Below are 15,489 nucleotides of genomic sequence, written 5' to 3' on the forward strand. Positions count from 1 at the left end.
CTAACTTCAGAGTGGATGTACCACCTTTCAACAACCAGCAACCCAGTGTGGGTCACTTCACTGACCGGCCACTGACTCCAGAACTGGAAGTCACAGCCAGACCAGACAACCACAATGACAAACCCTACAAGTGTGCCAGGTTTGGTGGCACTGCACCCTCAGCTGAAAAAGGACCAGGAGGAAGACCAAATCAAGGAACTTCAGGAACACTCCAGACCTCCCGCCAGTGTGTCCCATTGTCCTACAAGCGACCATTAAAAAGACTTGCTTCTAGCTCCAAAGGGCACCTTGGCACACAGCTTCTGGACCACCAAATTCGACTGCACCCAGCCCCTCGGTAACGTGAACCTGCTCTGTCCCAAGAGTCCCTCACCCCTTGTGCCCATGACACACCAAGGGGACCCCAAAGAACCACATTTAACTTGACCAGAGCAAATGTTTTCAAAGAGGTCCACCTCAGTGGCCCTGCACCAGCTACAAGAGACTTTTCACCACTTCTCCTAGTGGAACCATGAGCTGCCCGAACTTCTCCAGCTGGCACAGTGTGCCCACTGATGACCTCGACCAACCTGCAAAAAAGGAACTTGGTAATTTGCAAATGTGTAATTTTCTATGAATTTGTAAAGGTGTCTTCTTATTGATTCCTATGGTGAGTAATTACACACAGAAAGACTGCATTTAATAAAACTTCAAAAATCCATATCTTCAAAAGTACTTAACCAATTTTGATAATCTTGGTCTTACAATTTATATAATTATCTGAAGTATTCTTATAAATTGGTCTCCAGTTATTCCTTCAAATGCGTGAGTTGCATGATTGATACTGTGAGGACAACAAATGCTTATTACTTCTCCAAGATTGGCTGAACTGCTCGACCAAGCAACCATAAAAATTAGAGCATTAGATGTTCTAGTTTTTACTTCTGTAAACCAACGTGTGGCTGCCTGGACCCCTTGCACAGTATGCCTAGCTTTGCACATTACATAGAGGGCCGGTCTCCTACAAATTCCACCAACCTGTAGCTTTTGAAGGAGAAATGTGAGAATTTGAATGTTGATGTCAGAGGGAAGCATTTATGTATTTGTCCACTGTCTCAATGCAGGTAACTAAAGCATCAGTGTATGACCAGACACGTCTGGACACAGGAATTCATCGGTCTGTTGATAGAGAACTAGTCTGAGTAATAGAGCTTCAAGTCAAAGTTTCTAAAAATACATAGATGAACCAACAGCATTCCTGTATTTAAGATCCTCCTCTCAAATGCTGCATGTAACTTGCTCTTAATGTTTAGGCCACTCAATGGCATTTAAAGCACCTGCTTGTATCCAGTTCTGTCCTCTTTGTACCTTGTCTTTAAACTTTGACCCAGCTGCTCTACAGAAGAACATGGATATAAAAACCTTGTCTGATGTAATTTTGTCTCCCATCAGTGGAGGTAATGAAGACGTATTTATCAACTCTGAACCACTGTCAACATTGGAGCCAGGAACAGACTCTAAGGATAACTGCTTCATCAAAGTACATTTTCGGCTAGTAGCTTTAAAAACAAGGGGAGGTTGCCACCACACTGGTTACCTACCCACCGGACCCATTAAGAGTTTCCCCGCTAGACTGGTGGGAAAAAAATAGGTTTACACCCACCTGCCTAGCGGGAAACAGGCTAAAGCATTGTCTCCAGTTCATAATCAAGCCGGCGGCAGTGCTGTAGCCTGCAGGATGCACCAGCACCCTCACAATGTTCACTGTCTACAAACCAGAAAAAGAACATTGAGGCGCTGCTGGGCAGGAGACTCCTGCACTGCCCATGCCAAGTGCACCTGTTCTCCACCATCCTTTTCATGGCAGTGAAAGGCTGGTGGAGAAGAGGTCATAATCTAACCTGGTAGGTTAGGATCACTGCCACCTCCAGACTTCCGGGATCCAAGATCCTGGCAGTGCTGGTGGTTCCCTGGCAGTCGAACCACCAGGGTTCTTATGTGGTGGTCGGATTGCCGCCACAAGTGTGGTGGTCATAAGACCACCACACTCATAATGAGGCTCTAAATCTGTCCTCGCTGCAGGAAACTGCCAGCCCAACTTCTGGCTATCTCATATTGCTTCACCTACACCCCGACGCTGCCAGAATGAAAGGTGATTTTGGCATCATAAACATGAGACTCTGACTCTCCTGGGAATTTGTGCAAACAGTCTCACCCCTTTGTTGTATTACTCATGCACAAGAAAGATACAAGATAAGTTTTCAATAGATTTATTGAACCAATCATAATCTTGCATAAAGAGAATGAGTTGCAATAATTAGGCAGATTAAACAAAACAAAGTTACCAGCATTATGAACATAGTAAAGTTGATGAACAATCTAACCATAGTAAATGAGATCTAGAGGTTCTACATGTTCTTACCTAACCCTAAATCTATAATGGGAGCATAGCGGGTGCACACTTCTGCCTGCCAGTCCTAAGGAATTATTCTTAGTCCCATTCCTGGAAATGGTGTCAGGAGTCAGCCTGTAGTGTGGATGGCAATCCTCTCAGGAAGCTGGCAGATTAGCGCTAGCAGAGCTGCATGCCGAACAGAGCGTTCGTCCCAGGATGGCTGCGGCTGGAATGCTCTCTGCTCCTTTCGGGTCAGTGCGTCATTTATATAATAAAGCCACACTGTGTTAGAAACGCAGCTCTGAAGCAATGCTGTGTCTAGATGTCATTCGTTGTCTCCTCAATGGGCCACACAGGCGCTAGGATATTCTGTACTTTGTTACTAGCCTTGGATAGAAGGTACTGATTATGTGTTGAGGAAAGGCTAACTGAAAGAAGTAACTTACACAATATATTCCTAGAATGATATCATGCAGGTGAAGGGAAGTGTGTAAAATGTAATTGCTAAAAGTAATGCAGCTAAAACATCTAAATATTAAATCTAAAATGAATCTAAGGAATGGGGGAACATACTCTGGTAGAGTCCTTGAGTTGTTGGTGTTCGTTTCAAATGTGCAAGTATTTCCTGCAGCACATTCAGATGATAATACAGTATATGATGGTATTTCAATCCTCCCCAACCTTGGGCCGGTTGACTTGAGAAGTGGTTGCTGAGCAAACTGTTCTTCTACTTCAGTGTTTGCAAGTTTCTTATTTTTTTGATGCCTTGCATAGTCATGATGAGCAAAACTAAGAAGCGTGTGAATGACAAAAGGGACAGAAGTAGAGAAAATCTGTAACAGGTAACATTCATGCTGTAAGCAGATGTGAGAAACAATCTCCCTTCTACTGTGTCCTGCAGAGACATTAGACAATCTCTTTTCAATGACTACATTTTACTTCTCAAAACAAAAGGTTCTCGGGTATTGGCATCCACCCTAAATAGTATAATATAACATTTGGGGATGAATATACAGCCCAGCAGTCCAGCGCTAGAAGCCAAGATGGCAAAGATCTCCATGATCACCATGTTTCTGCCCTTCGTGCTGAGGTATGCAGGGATGAAGGAGACCCAGACACTGCAGAACACCAGCATGCTGAATGTGATGAGCTTGGCCTCGTTGAATCTATCAGGGAGGTTCCTGGCGAGAAAAGCCACAATGAAGCTGGCAAAGGCCAACAGGCCCATGTAACCAATCACACTGTAGAAGGCAGTGATAGAGCCCTGGTCACACAGCAGGATCATCCTCCCAGCCTCAGACTGTGTGTCAGTGACCGGGTGAGGTGGAGCTGTGAGCAGCCAAGAGAGACAGATTGTCAGTTGTCCTACTGTGGACAAGAGGACAATAGAGATGGACACTCGTGATCCCAGCCATCTACTTAATCTGCTGCCAGGCCTGGTGGCATTAAAGGCAATGACAACAGTGATTGTTTTTGCTAAAACACAAGAAACAGCAACAGTAAAAATAATCCCAAATATAACTTGTTGGATCAAACAGGTCCATGCCTTAGGGCGTCCAATAAATAAGAGGGAGCAGAGAAATGACAACATTAGTGAGAGGAGGAGTGCGTAGCTGAGATCACGGTTATTGGCCCTCACTATTGGTGTGTCTCGGTGTCTAATGAAGATTCCCAGCACTGCAGCTGTGGCTATAGAGAAGAATACAGCTATGAAGACCAAAATCACTCCAATGATGTCATTGTACGAGAGGAAAGCAATGGTTTTGGGGATGCAGCTGTCCCGCCTGGTATTGGGCCATCTGTCTTCAGGGCACTTCAGGCAGTTTTCCACATCTAAAATAAATGAGATATTTTATAATTTGTAAAAAAATAAGTTATAAATTGCCTATTATTTAAGAACAAATGTATGTATAGATAGTAAAGAAACTTTAAGCATCCTAATTCTAATCCAAATCCAATGCAATATATTGCCATCAAGGAGTTCTTGTGGCATTATAAATCATGAGGGTGAAGGTCAGGTGGTCTATAAATGTCACCGGAACACGTGTACCCCACCCTTGTGTGCTCAACCTCACACTTCCTCCGAGAGAGTGATTTCTTTGCTGTTCACAAAATGGCGGTCGCAGACCTGCTCCTAATCCACAATGGCCAACTGGCCCGCGCTGCGTAATGTCTTTGGCTGTGCGCTGCAGAGATTATCTGTAGGGATAGGCCCTCTGCCCAGCACCATGAAGCCACTGACCCCCCACTTCACATGACCTGATATGTACCATTCTGCACTGTGCAGTCTTCTCTCAGGCCCTCTGCCCATCATCATTTAGCTGTGCCAGCTGGGGCTGGTTGCAGGCCTTTCCTGGCCTTACACTGGGCTTACGTTGCTGGCTTCCAAATGACATACAGAGTATTTCCACAGTGACAAAGTTATTAGTGAATGAAAATTACCTTTCATCCTATTTAGCTGTGCCAACCCCTCCCGCATCTGCTCATAACTAATAGTCAGCTAAACTCATTAAACATCTGCCAAACTGCTGTGGGTACATGAAATAGTTCACATTTATTAGAACATGAACACTTCTTTAACCCCCTTCCCTCTTAGTGAGCCTGCATCACATTGTGAAACCAGGGAGTGGGCTAAACATGCCAAGTCTCTGCCACTTTAGTGCAGATCTATCAGGTGACGCCAGTGCTATTAGTCAATCAAACATGTTCTTCACCCACTCTTTAAATCCTGCCCCTATTGGTTCCTGAGATCCTGAAATACCTACAATGGTTGTAACTTGCTAACTGCCTGCCTCATTTGATGCAGATCCATCAACAGTGCAAAAGTTATAAGAAATTGAAAGTTTTATTGCCACCCTTTAACTTTCCCCCTTCAATGGACTGGCTAAAACTTGACCTACCAATCAAAAACACATCTCCCAAACTCTGCTACTTTTTGTTCACTGACAGAGTTCTTGGAAAAAAAACACATTCCCGTAATCCCTTTTATACACTCGGCTCCCCTTGGTCCATCTACACAACATTAAGAACACTACAACAAACTAACAGCTATGTCCCTACTACATTTTTTGCAGATCCATCAAGTGGTACCAAAGTGATTAGTAAAAGAAGATATTTTGAACTCTTTCCCCTTTAACTTGCCCTCTTTTTGGATCTTTACAAAACCTAATATATCTATGCAGGGTAAAACTTGAAAACTACTTTCAAAGCTTGCCGCAGTTTAATCAAACAATGCTAGAGTTATAAGCAAATGTACATTTATTAACTGTACCACTATGCCACCTCCCTTTAACAATGCTCCTATTTATGGATATCTTCTTCCAAATTGTATGCATCACACTGTGCCAAACTTATTGGCAAATCAAAGGTTTTGCATAGGAAGACCTGGGAGTGACATATGATGTTCTTATTCTGTCCTTTGCAAGTTTCTCTCAATAATCCAGCTGTGGTCCAACCCCTTCAAAGACTGACTAAGAAAGATGCCTCTGATCTAGTGCCTTGGCCAGAGTATTATCTAATGTCATTTCTTGAGCTTAAATCTGCTTTGTGTTCCTCCCCATCCCGTGGTGTGCCAGATTACGATAAATATTGTTTTCCTGTGCCACACTCAAAAAGAGTGGTGTTCTTTATCCTTGCTGACACAGCAGCATGGTGATTTTAGGCTTCCATTGATTCTGTAGCAGCAGCTCTCCCAGGGTGTGTCAGAGCCATTGCCACAGAAGCAGTGTCTGTGAAACAGTGAGAACATTTTCACTTAAGGAATCCTGTGACATTGTATATTTCCTAATCAGATAACATTTTGTAAATGTGCTGTAAAGCATAACATTTTATGGATTCCCAGCTTACACTTTACGACATAACCTCGGTTGCCCTTCCTACCTATAAAAAGTAATGGAGTTTTAAATGTTTCCAAATTACTTCCTTTGCCTTCCCACCAAGATAAAAAAAAAATGTATCATGATTGTGCACAGGTGAGAGGGTTGTGCACAAAACCGTGTCCAGACATTAAAGACAAACCTCTGAAACATTGTGCCAATGCACTGTTTAGCAATAGATCATTTTTAAGAGACGTTTCATACATCAAACTCCTCACTTGCTACCCATATGTGGCAGGGTGCAGTGAAAATGCAAAAAGAACAGATGATGGACGGAATGCTGAACAATGCAAACATTCCCCCCCAGGCACAAAGATCTGGGTTTAATCCATTGTCTTTTTGCTCACCACACCACCCCAGTTTGGACCCATCCATATACAAATCAGTCATGACCCTGTTCCTCATGAGAACAGTCCAGCCCGAACTGCCAAGCCAGGTCCTGCCTGGACCAGAAACAAGCATCCTAGGATCAATTTCAGGGTATCACCCTTCATCAGCTAGGCTAGCTTGAATCCGTCCATCAATTGTTCTTTTTGTATTTGTCACCCCGAGTGGGAAGGGTATGCCCAGATGTGGCCCTCTTGTTCACTATGACACCAGATTCACACTAGCCTGGCTGAAGAAGGGTGATACCTCAAAATCGGTCCCAGGATGCTTGTTTCTGATCCAGGGAGGACCTGGTGCCCATGGGGAACAGGGTCAAGACTGATTTGTATATGGCTGGGTCCAAACTGGAATGACATGGTGAGGAAAAAAAATCATGGATTAAACCCAGATTTGCTCTACCTGCCGTCCTTCAACTGTTTTTTTTTCAAAGGTACAATTCAAGGCACAATGCATTATACATCGGGCAAAGCACAACTCCCGTCCTTTTGCTATTCAGTAATTAGTTACTGCCCACCATGCCAATAGGGACCTGAGGTCAAATAACCTTTAGCTGCCCCTCGTCCCTCGAATCAAGAGATCTAGGAGAGGAGGTTGTTCTTCAACTTACCTTACACCCAAGCTTTGGAACCCTCTGCCTACTGGCCTCAGAATGGAGGACAATTTCATGGCTTTCAGAAAAAAATGAAGTATATTTTCCCTCAATCCATTTAGCTCTTTCATCCACTCACCCCAACTACTTTAATAGCCCTGGAAAGCCCAATGTCTGGGTAGCCATGTGTTTTACAAAAGCAGTGAATATAATAGAATACAGGGAATTAAGAATTGCACATGCTGTGTGCACTACCTAAAGAGTAATAGAAGTTTCTCTTTAGCAAATGCACAATCATCACACAACACATAATTGATCACTTGATAACACGTTCTCGAGCAAAACATGTGAATATGCCAATTTATTCTGACTCTCGCTATGGGTTTGGTGTGGTACATGATTATGGGCAATTTTGGTTACGAATGTGCTTATGGCCTCAGCGGGTGTTTCAACGTGCAACATCCCAGAATGCTTGCTCTGTTGTGAGGTTTGCAAAAGCCAACACATGTAAGCACATCTAGGAGGATGTAAGAAGAAGAAACAAGTTGCCGACACAGTGGCCATGTTTCACACGATGAGAGTCTCTGCTGAGTATGGTGCTTTATTTGTTGCAGTATCTGTCCTCAGTATGCTGCACACACAATGGAAGAGATCAGGAAGAGTCAGGAAGATGCAGGACAGAAGGAGAAGCAGCAATGATAGAGAAAGGGTTTTCCAGAAAAATGAACGTGGTAGATCCAGAAAGAGTTGTGTTGCCAAAGTCTTTGTTGTCACAGATGGTGACATTATTCCATGGGCTCAACCATTTAGATAGAGATTCAATAACTGCTAGTTAAAAGAATATGGGGAAAGGAACACTATCAACAATGTGCCTGACACTACTGCTCACAGTGTGTGGTTTGTCAGAGACATAACATGTCAAAGGGATGTCTTGTTACAATGAGCTACTGTATTTCCCTTAAGATTATGGACCATTTTTGAGGTTGCAGATTGATTTCATAAAAATTACACTTTGTGGGGGATATAGATATTTACTGACAGTGGTCTGTATGTTCTCAAAACGCATGGAGGCCTATTTATTGCGTAGGTATGATGCAATGAATATGGCAAAATTGTTGCTCAGAGAACTGTCTCCGCAGTACCGGGTACCGATGTACATAATGAGTGATTAAGGGATATATTGTAAAAAATTAAATCCCGAAACTAATATGTGAAGCTTTAGACATCACACATTGTGTTTATCATCCTCCATTTTCTGGGCATGGCGGAGTGCCTGAACAGTGTCATAAAGAACAGGCTGGTAAAGTTGTGTGTATTTACAACAGAAATGGCCTGATGCTTACTTCAAATGCTAATGAATATTCATTGCACGTCCAATAAAATGATAGGTTTATCTTCTCATACAATCTGAAAAGGGGCAGTGAATGAGAATTTCCGATATGCACACAACTCTGTTGCTGCAAATAACTGATGATTTGTTCATGGACTAATGCAAACAACTGTTTCATGTAGCAGCTCAGTGTCTCACCAGGTCCAGTAAGAACATCCAATAACTTTGAGTGCTGCCTGTTAAAGTCTAGAACCTGCAGACTAAGTTCTAGTGAATTTAAAAATCCATAAACGTTTTCTTCAACCAGGCTGGAACAGCACCTACCAGATCCTACTGATAACCAACACTGCTGTGAAATGTGAAAAACTGGCAGCTTGGATATATGCATCCCATACTTAAAAAGCAACCAGGCGAGGGAGGAAAAGACCCCAAACATGAACTCCCTTAGTCAGTGGTCCCTGCCATAAATGACAAGGCAGGTGTAGGAAAATGGCTCCTTGTTGCAGTTACCCCCACCTTTTGCCTGATATTGATGCTGACTTGACTGAGAGTGTGCTGGGACCCTGCTAAACAGGCCCCAGCACCAGTGTTCTTTCACTAAAAATGTACCATTGTTTCCACAATTGACACACCACTGGCACACAGGTATGTCCCTTGTAAAAGGTACCAGTGGTACCAAGGGCCCTGTAACCAGAAATGTCCCTTAGGGCTGCAGCATGTGTTGTGCCACCCTAAGGGACCCTTCACCTAACACCTGCACACTGCCATTGCAGATTGTGTGTATTGGTGGGGAGAAAGTAGCTAAAGTCGACAATGCACCCCCCTCAGGATGCCATGCACACAAAATACTGCCTGTGGCTTCGGTACGTCACCCCTCTAGCAGGCCTTACGCCCTAAGGCAGGGTGCACTATACTGCAGGTGAGGGCATAGCTGCATGAGCAATATGCCCCTACTGTGTATAAGTCCATTCTTAGACATTGTAAGTACAGTGTGGCCATATTAAGTATATTGTCTGGGAGTTTGTCAAAACTCCCTCCACAGTTCCATAATGGCTACACTGAAAACTAGGAAGCTGGGTATCAAACTTCTCAGAAAAATAAACCCACACTGATGCCAGTGTTGGATTTATTAAAAGAATGCACACAGAGGGCATCTTAGAGATGCCCCCTGTATTTTACCCAATCATTTATTGCAGGACTGACTGGTCTGTGGCAGCCTGCCACTAAGAGACGAGTCTCTGACCCCTTGGGGTAAGAGCCTTTGTGCTCTCTGGGGACAGAAACAAAGCCTGCACTGGGTGTAGGTGCTTCACACGTCTTCCCTGCAGGAACTGTAACTCCTGGCGGTGAGCCTCAAAGTCTCAGGCCTGGTGTTACAATGCCCCCAGGGCACTCCAGCCAGTGGAGATACCCGCCCCCTGGACGAGCCCCCACTGTGGGCAGCAAGTCCAGAGGGATAATGAGAAAAACAAGGAGGAGTGACCCCCCTTCAGCTAGGCCCACCCCTAAGGTAACCAGAGCTGAAGTGACCCCCTCCTTGGAAAATCCTCCATCTTGTTTGGGATGATTTAGCCCAATAAGGATAGGGATGTGCCCCCCTCCCGAAAGGGAAGGAGCAGAAGGAGGGTGTAGCCACCCTCAAGGACAGGAGCCATTGGCTACTGCCCAGTGACCCTAACACACCCCTAAATTCAGTATTTAGGGGAGACCCTGAACCACGACTCCTGATGACCTACAAAGGACTGCCTAGCTGAAAAACCCTGCAGAGAAGAAGGAAGACGATAACTGCTTACTGGCCTGTCTCCAACTTCAGAGAACCTGCACCAGCGACCCATCCTGTGGGCCCAGCGACCTCTGCCAACTCAGAGGACTGCCTTGCAATTACAAAGGATCAAGAACTTCAGTGGACAGTGGACCTGTCCAACCAAAGAAAGAAGAAACCATCTTTAAAGGGACTCTCACCTCACTCCAGAAGCGTGAGTCCCCACCACTCTGCACCCAATGCCCCTGGCCTGTGTCCAGAGAAACCAACAACTCAGAGGGGATCCCCAGGTGACTGCAATAATGTGTCCACCCTGGGATAACCTCTCTGCACCCCCAAGACGACTGCCGAGGTAATCCGGAGGACCCCCCTGACCGCAACTGCCTGGGACGAAGATATCAAGTACCTGAAGAAGCACTGCATCCGCAGCCCCCAGGCCTGTGAGAAACCAACCACTGGTGCAGCAGTGACCAGCAGGTGGCCCTCACCCTTGTCCAGTTGGTGGGTGGCACGAGAAGTGTGGCCTGCCTGCAATGTCTCAGTGACCCCCGGGTTCCTCCATTGAATCCTATTACAAAACCAACACCCTCTTTGCCCACTGCACCCTGTGCCACTGAGGGTGTGTTTTGTCCCCCCCCCCCAGTGCTCCACTAAACTCCCCAGGTTTGCACCCCGAGGACGTAGGTACTTACCTACCAGCAGACCGGAGCAAGAGCACATGTTATTTTAGCTCCTCTTTGACCTCTGCACCTGACCGGCCCTGTGTTGCTAGTGCTGGGTGTTTGGGGTTGACATGAACCCCCAACGGTGGCTACCTATGCCCTGGAGACTGAACTTGTAAGTGCTTTACTTACCGTATTAACCAAACTGTACTTACCTTCCCCAGGAACCGTTGAATTTTGCACAGTGTCCACTTTTAAAATAGCTTATTGCCATTTTATGAAAAACTGTGTACATTACTGTTTTGGTTCAAAGTTCTAACTATACCTATGCCTAGTACCTTACATTTAATGTACTTACCTGCAATTTGAATCTTGTGATTCTAAAATAAATTAAGAAAATAATATTTTTCCATTTAAAAACCTATTGGGCTGGAGTTAAGTCATTGAGTGTGTGTTTCTTGTATTGCTTGGGTGTGTACAACAAACGCTTAACACTACCCTCTGATAAGCTTAACTGCTCGACCACACTTCCGCAAATAGAGCATTAGTATTATCTATTATTGCCTCTGTCAAGCCTCTTGGGGAACCCCTGGACTCTGTGCACACTATATCTCATTATGATATAGTATACACTGAGCCAGCTTCCTACACCAGGCAAGTGTCCAAATCACAAAAAACAACGGAAGGGGGAGAAGATCAACAACTGTAGGAGGCTGGACTGGCTTGTAGTGAGTACCAAGGGGTACTTGCACCTTGCACCAGGCCCAGTTATCCCTTATTAGTGTATAGGGTGTCTAGCAGCTTAGGCTGATAGATAATGGTAGCTTAGCAGAGCAGCTTAGGCTGAACTAGGAGACGTGTGAAGCTACTACAGTACCACTTAGTGTCATATGCACAATATCATAAGAAAACACAATACACAGTTATACTAAAAATAAAGGTACTTTATTTTTATAACAATATGCCAGAGTATCTTAGAGTGTACCCTCAGTGAGAGGATAGGAAATATACACAAGATATATATACACAATAGCAAAAATATGCAGTATAGTCTTAGAAAACAGTGCAAACAATATATAGTTACAATAGGATGCAATGGGGAAACATAGGGATAGGGGCAACACAAACCATATACTCCAAAAGTGGAATGCGAACCACGAATGGACCCCAAACCTATGTGACCTTGTAGAGGGTCGCTGGGACTATTAGAAAATAGTGAGAGTTAGAAAAATAACCCTCCCCAAGACCCTGAAAAGTGAGTGCAAAGTGCACTAAAGTTCCCCTAAGGACAAAATAGTCGTGTTAGAGGAATAATGCAGGAAAGACACAAACCAGCAATGCAACAACTGTGGATTTCCAATCTAGGGTACCTGTGGAACAAGGGGACCAAGTCCAAAAGTCACAAGCAAGTCGGAGATGGGCAGATGCCCAGGAAATGCCAGCTGCGGGTGCAAAGAAGCTTCGACTGGACAGAAGAAGCTGAGGTTTCTGCAAGAACGAAAAGAGCTAGAGACTTTTCCTTTGGTGGACAAATCCCACTCGCCTTGGAGAGTTGTGCAGAAGTGTTTTCCCGCCGGAAGAACGCCAACAAGCCTTGCTACACGCAAATCGTGCGTTTGGCGTTTTTGGACGCTGCTGGGGCCCAGGAGGGACCAGGAGGTCGCAAATTGGACCTGAAGAGAGAGGGGACGTCGAGCAAGACAAAGAGCCCTCACTGAATCAGGTAGCACCCGGAGAAGTGCCAGAAACAGGCACTACGAGGATGCGTGAAACGGTGCTCGCCGAAGTTGCACAAAGGAGTCCCACGTCGCCGGAGACCAACTTAGAAAGTCGTGCAATGCAGGTTAGAGTGCCGTGGACCCAGGCTTGGCTGTGCACAACGGATTTCCGCCGGAAGTGCACAGGGGCCGGAGTAGCTGCAAAGTCGCGGTTCCCAGCAATGCAGCCCAGCGAGGTGAGGCAAGGACTTACCTCCACCAAACTTGGACTGAAGAGTCACTGGACTGTGGGGGTCACTGGGACAGAGTCGCTGGATTCGAGGGACCTCGCTCGTCGTGCTGAGAGGAGACCCAAGGGACCGGTAATGCAGCTTTTTGGTGCCTGCGGTTGCAGGGGGAAGATTCCGTCGACCCACGGGAGATTTCTTCGGAGCTTCTGGTGCAGAGAGGAGGCAGGCTACCCCGGCAGCATGCACAAGCAGGAAAACAGTCGAGAAGGCGGCAGGATCAGCGTTACAGAGTTGCAGTAGTCGTCTTTGCTACTATGTTGCAGGTTTGCAGGCTTCCAGCGCGGTCAGCGGTCGTTTCCTTATCAGAAGGTGAAGAGAGAGATGCATAGGAACTCGGCTGAGCTCATGCATTCGTTATCTAAAGTTTCCCCAGAGACAGAGACCCTAAATAGCCAGAAAAGAGGGTTTGGCTACCTAGGAGAGAGGAAAGGCTACTAACACCTGAAGGAGCCTATCAGCAGGAGTCTCTGACGTCACCTGGTGGCACTGGCCACTCAGAGAAGTCCAGTGTGCCAGCAGCACCTCTGTTTCCAAGATGGCAGAGGTCTGGAGCACACTGGAGGAGCTCTGGACACCTCCCAGGGGAGGTGCAGGTCAGGGGAGTGATCACTCCCCTTTCCTTTGTCCAGTTTTGCGCCAGAACAGGGGCTAAGGGGTCCCTGAACCGGTGTAGACTGGCTTATGCAGAATTGGGCACATCTGTGCCCAACAAAGCATTTCCAGAGGCTGGGGGAGGCTTATCCTCCCCTGCCTTCACACGCTATTTTCCAAAGGGAGAGGGTGTCACACCCTCTCTCAGAGGAAGTTCTTTGTTCTGCCCTCCTGGGCCAGGCCTGGCTGGACCCCAGGAGGGCAGCTGCCTGTCTGAGGGGTTGGCAGCAGCAGCAGCTGCAGTGAAACCCCAGGAAGGGCAGTCTGGCAGTACCAGGGTCTGTGCTACAGACCACTGGGATCATGGGATTGTGCCAACTATGCCAGGATGGCATAGAGGGGGCAATTCCATGATCATAGACATGTTACATGGCCATATTCGGAGTTACCATGGTGAAGCTACATATAGGTAGTGACCTATATGTAGTGCACGCGTGTAATGGTGTCCCCGCACTCACAAAGTTCAGTGAATTGGCTCTGAACAATGTGGGGGCACCTTGGCTAGTGCCAGGGTGCCCTCACACTAAGTAACTTTGCACCTAACCTTTACCAGGTAAAGGTTAGACATATAGGTGACTTATAAGTTACTTAAGTGCAGTGTAAAATGGCTGTGAAATAACGTGGACGTTATTCCACTCAGGCTGCAGTGGCAGGCCTGTGTAAGATTTGTCAGAGCTCCCTATGGGTGGCAAAAGAAATGCTGCAGCCCATAGGGATCTCCTGGAACCCCAATACCCTGGGTACCTTAGTACCATATACTAGGGAATTATAAGGGTGTTCCAGTAAGCCAATGTAAATTGGTAAAATTGGTCACTAGCCTGTTAGTGACAATTTGAAAGTAATGAGAGAGCATAACCACTGAGGTTCTGGTTAGCAGAGCCTCAGTGAGACAGTTAGGCACCACACAGGGAACATATACATGCACACCTATGAGCACTGGGGCCCTGTGTGACAGGGTCCCAGTGACACATACATATAGGCCACAAACCTATGAGCACTGGGGTCCTGACCAGCAGGATCCCAGTGACACATAACAACCATACTGAAAACATAGTGTTTTCACTATGAGCACTGAGGCCTGGCTATCAGGATCCCAGTGAGACAGTGCAAACAGTGACAAACACCCTGACATACACTCACAAACAGGCCAAAAGTGGGGGTAACAAGGCTAGAAAGAGGCTACCTTCTCACACAACTCCCCCCCAAACGAAGGACAATAAGGCTAACCTTGGCCAGTTGAGACTTTATTGTCTAAGTGGTGATAAGTAGAGAGTAGCTCTGCAATAGACTGGTTACTCCCTTTATCATCCACTATATGGTTACTTCCCTGTGGGGATGTAAACCACCCTGTTTGAAGTTTTTTAGCTAAGCAACAATGTGAAGATGTATTTTCAGAGTTTCTATCAGTAAGTTTTAGTTTAGAGCAGTGGGAATTGTCCACTGAACCTATTTGTAGTGATGGAAATGCCAGACAGGGATGCTGTCTCAGAAAAGCCATAGCTGGGCAAACACTTTGTCCATCTGGCTGGAAGAGAGAACAGGGATGCTGTTTCTCTTGAGTTGGAGCAGGGCAGGGCTGCTGTCCTATGAGCTCCACACTAGGGCAGGGATGCTGTCCTAAGTGTTGTGAGGTAGTGCAGGGTTTCTGCACTAAAGTTTCTCTGGGAGGGTTGGAGGGATGCTCCATGTTAACTAAAATGGTGCTGTTTTTCTCACCAATGTTAGTTATCCCACAGAGAGGTATTTCCACCTCAGGGAGTCCAGCTTTGCCAGCTGATGATTCCCTTGGAACAGGTGCCACCCCAGGAGAGGTTTCTCCCACCACAGGAATAGTATCCTGAATGGTAGGGT

General features: G+C 45.9%; 1 protein-coding gene across 1 annotated transcript in view; it reads right to left on the bottom strand.

Annotated features, from left to right (window-relative positions):
- Positions 1-474: 474 nt before the first annotated feature.
- Positions 475-15,489, bottom strand: part of LOC138279077 (vomeronasal type-2 receptor 26-like) — a 70,340-nt gene continuing 55,325 nt past the window's right edge. Inside the window, exons 4-5 of the mRNA XM_069219371.1 lie at positions 3,314-4,207; positions 475-569 (exon numbers count right to left, since the gene is read on the bottom strand). Coding sequence (XP_069075472.1) covers positions 475-569; positions 3,314-4,207 — 989 coding nt within the window. The remainder of the gene's footprint in view (positions 570-3,313; positions 4,208-15,489) is intronic.

The sequence above is a fragment of the Pleurodeles waltl genome, chromosome 2_2 (genome assembly GCF_031143425.1).
Source record: "Pleurodeles waltl isolate 20211129_DDA chromosome 2_2, aPleWal1.hap1.20221129, whole genome shotgun sequence".
In the NCBI taxonomy this organism is placed as follows: domain Eukaryota; kingdom Metazoa; phylum Chordata; class Amphibia; order Caudata; family Salamandridae; genus Pleurodeles; species Pleurodeles waltl.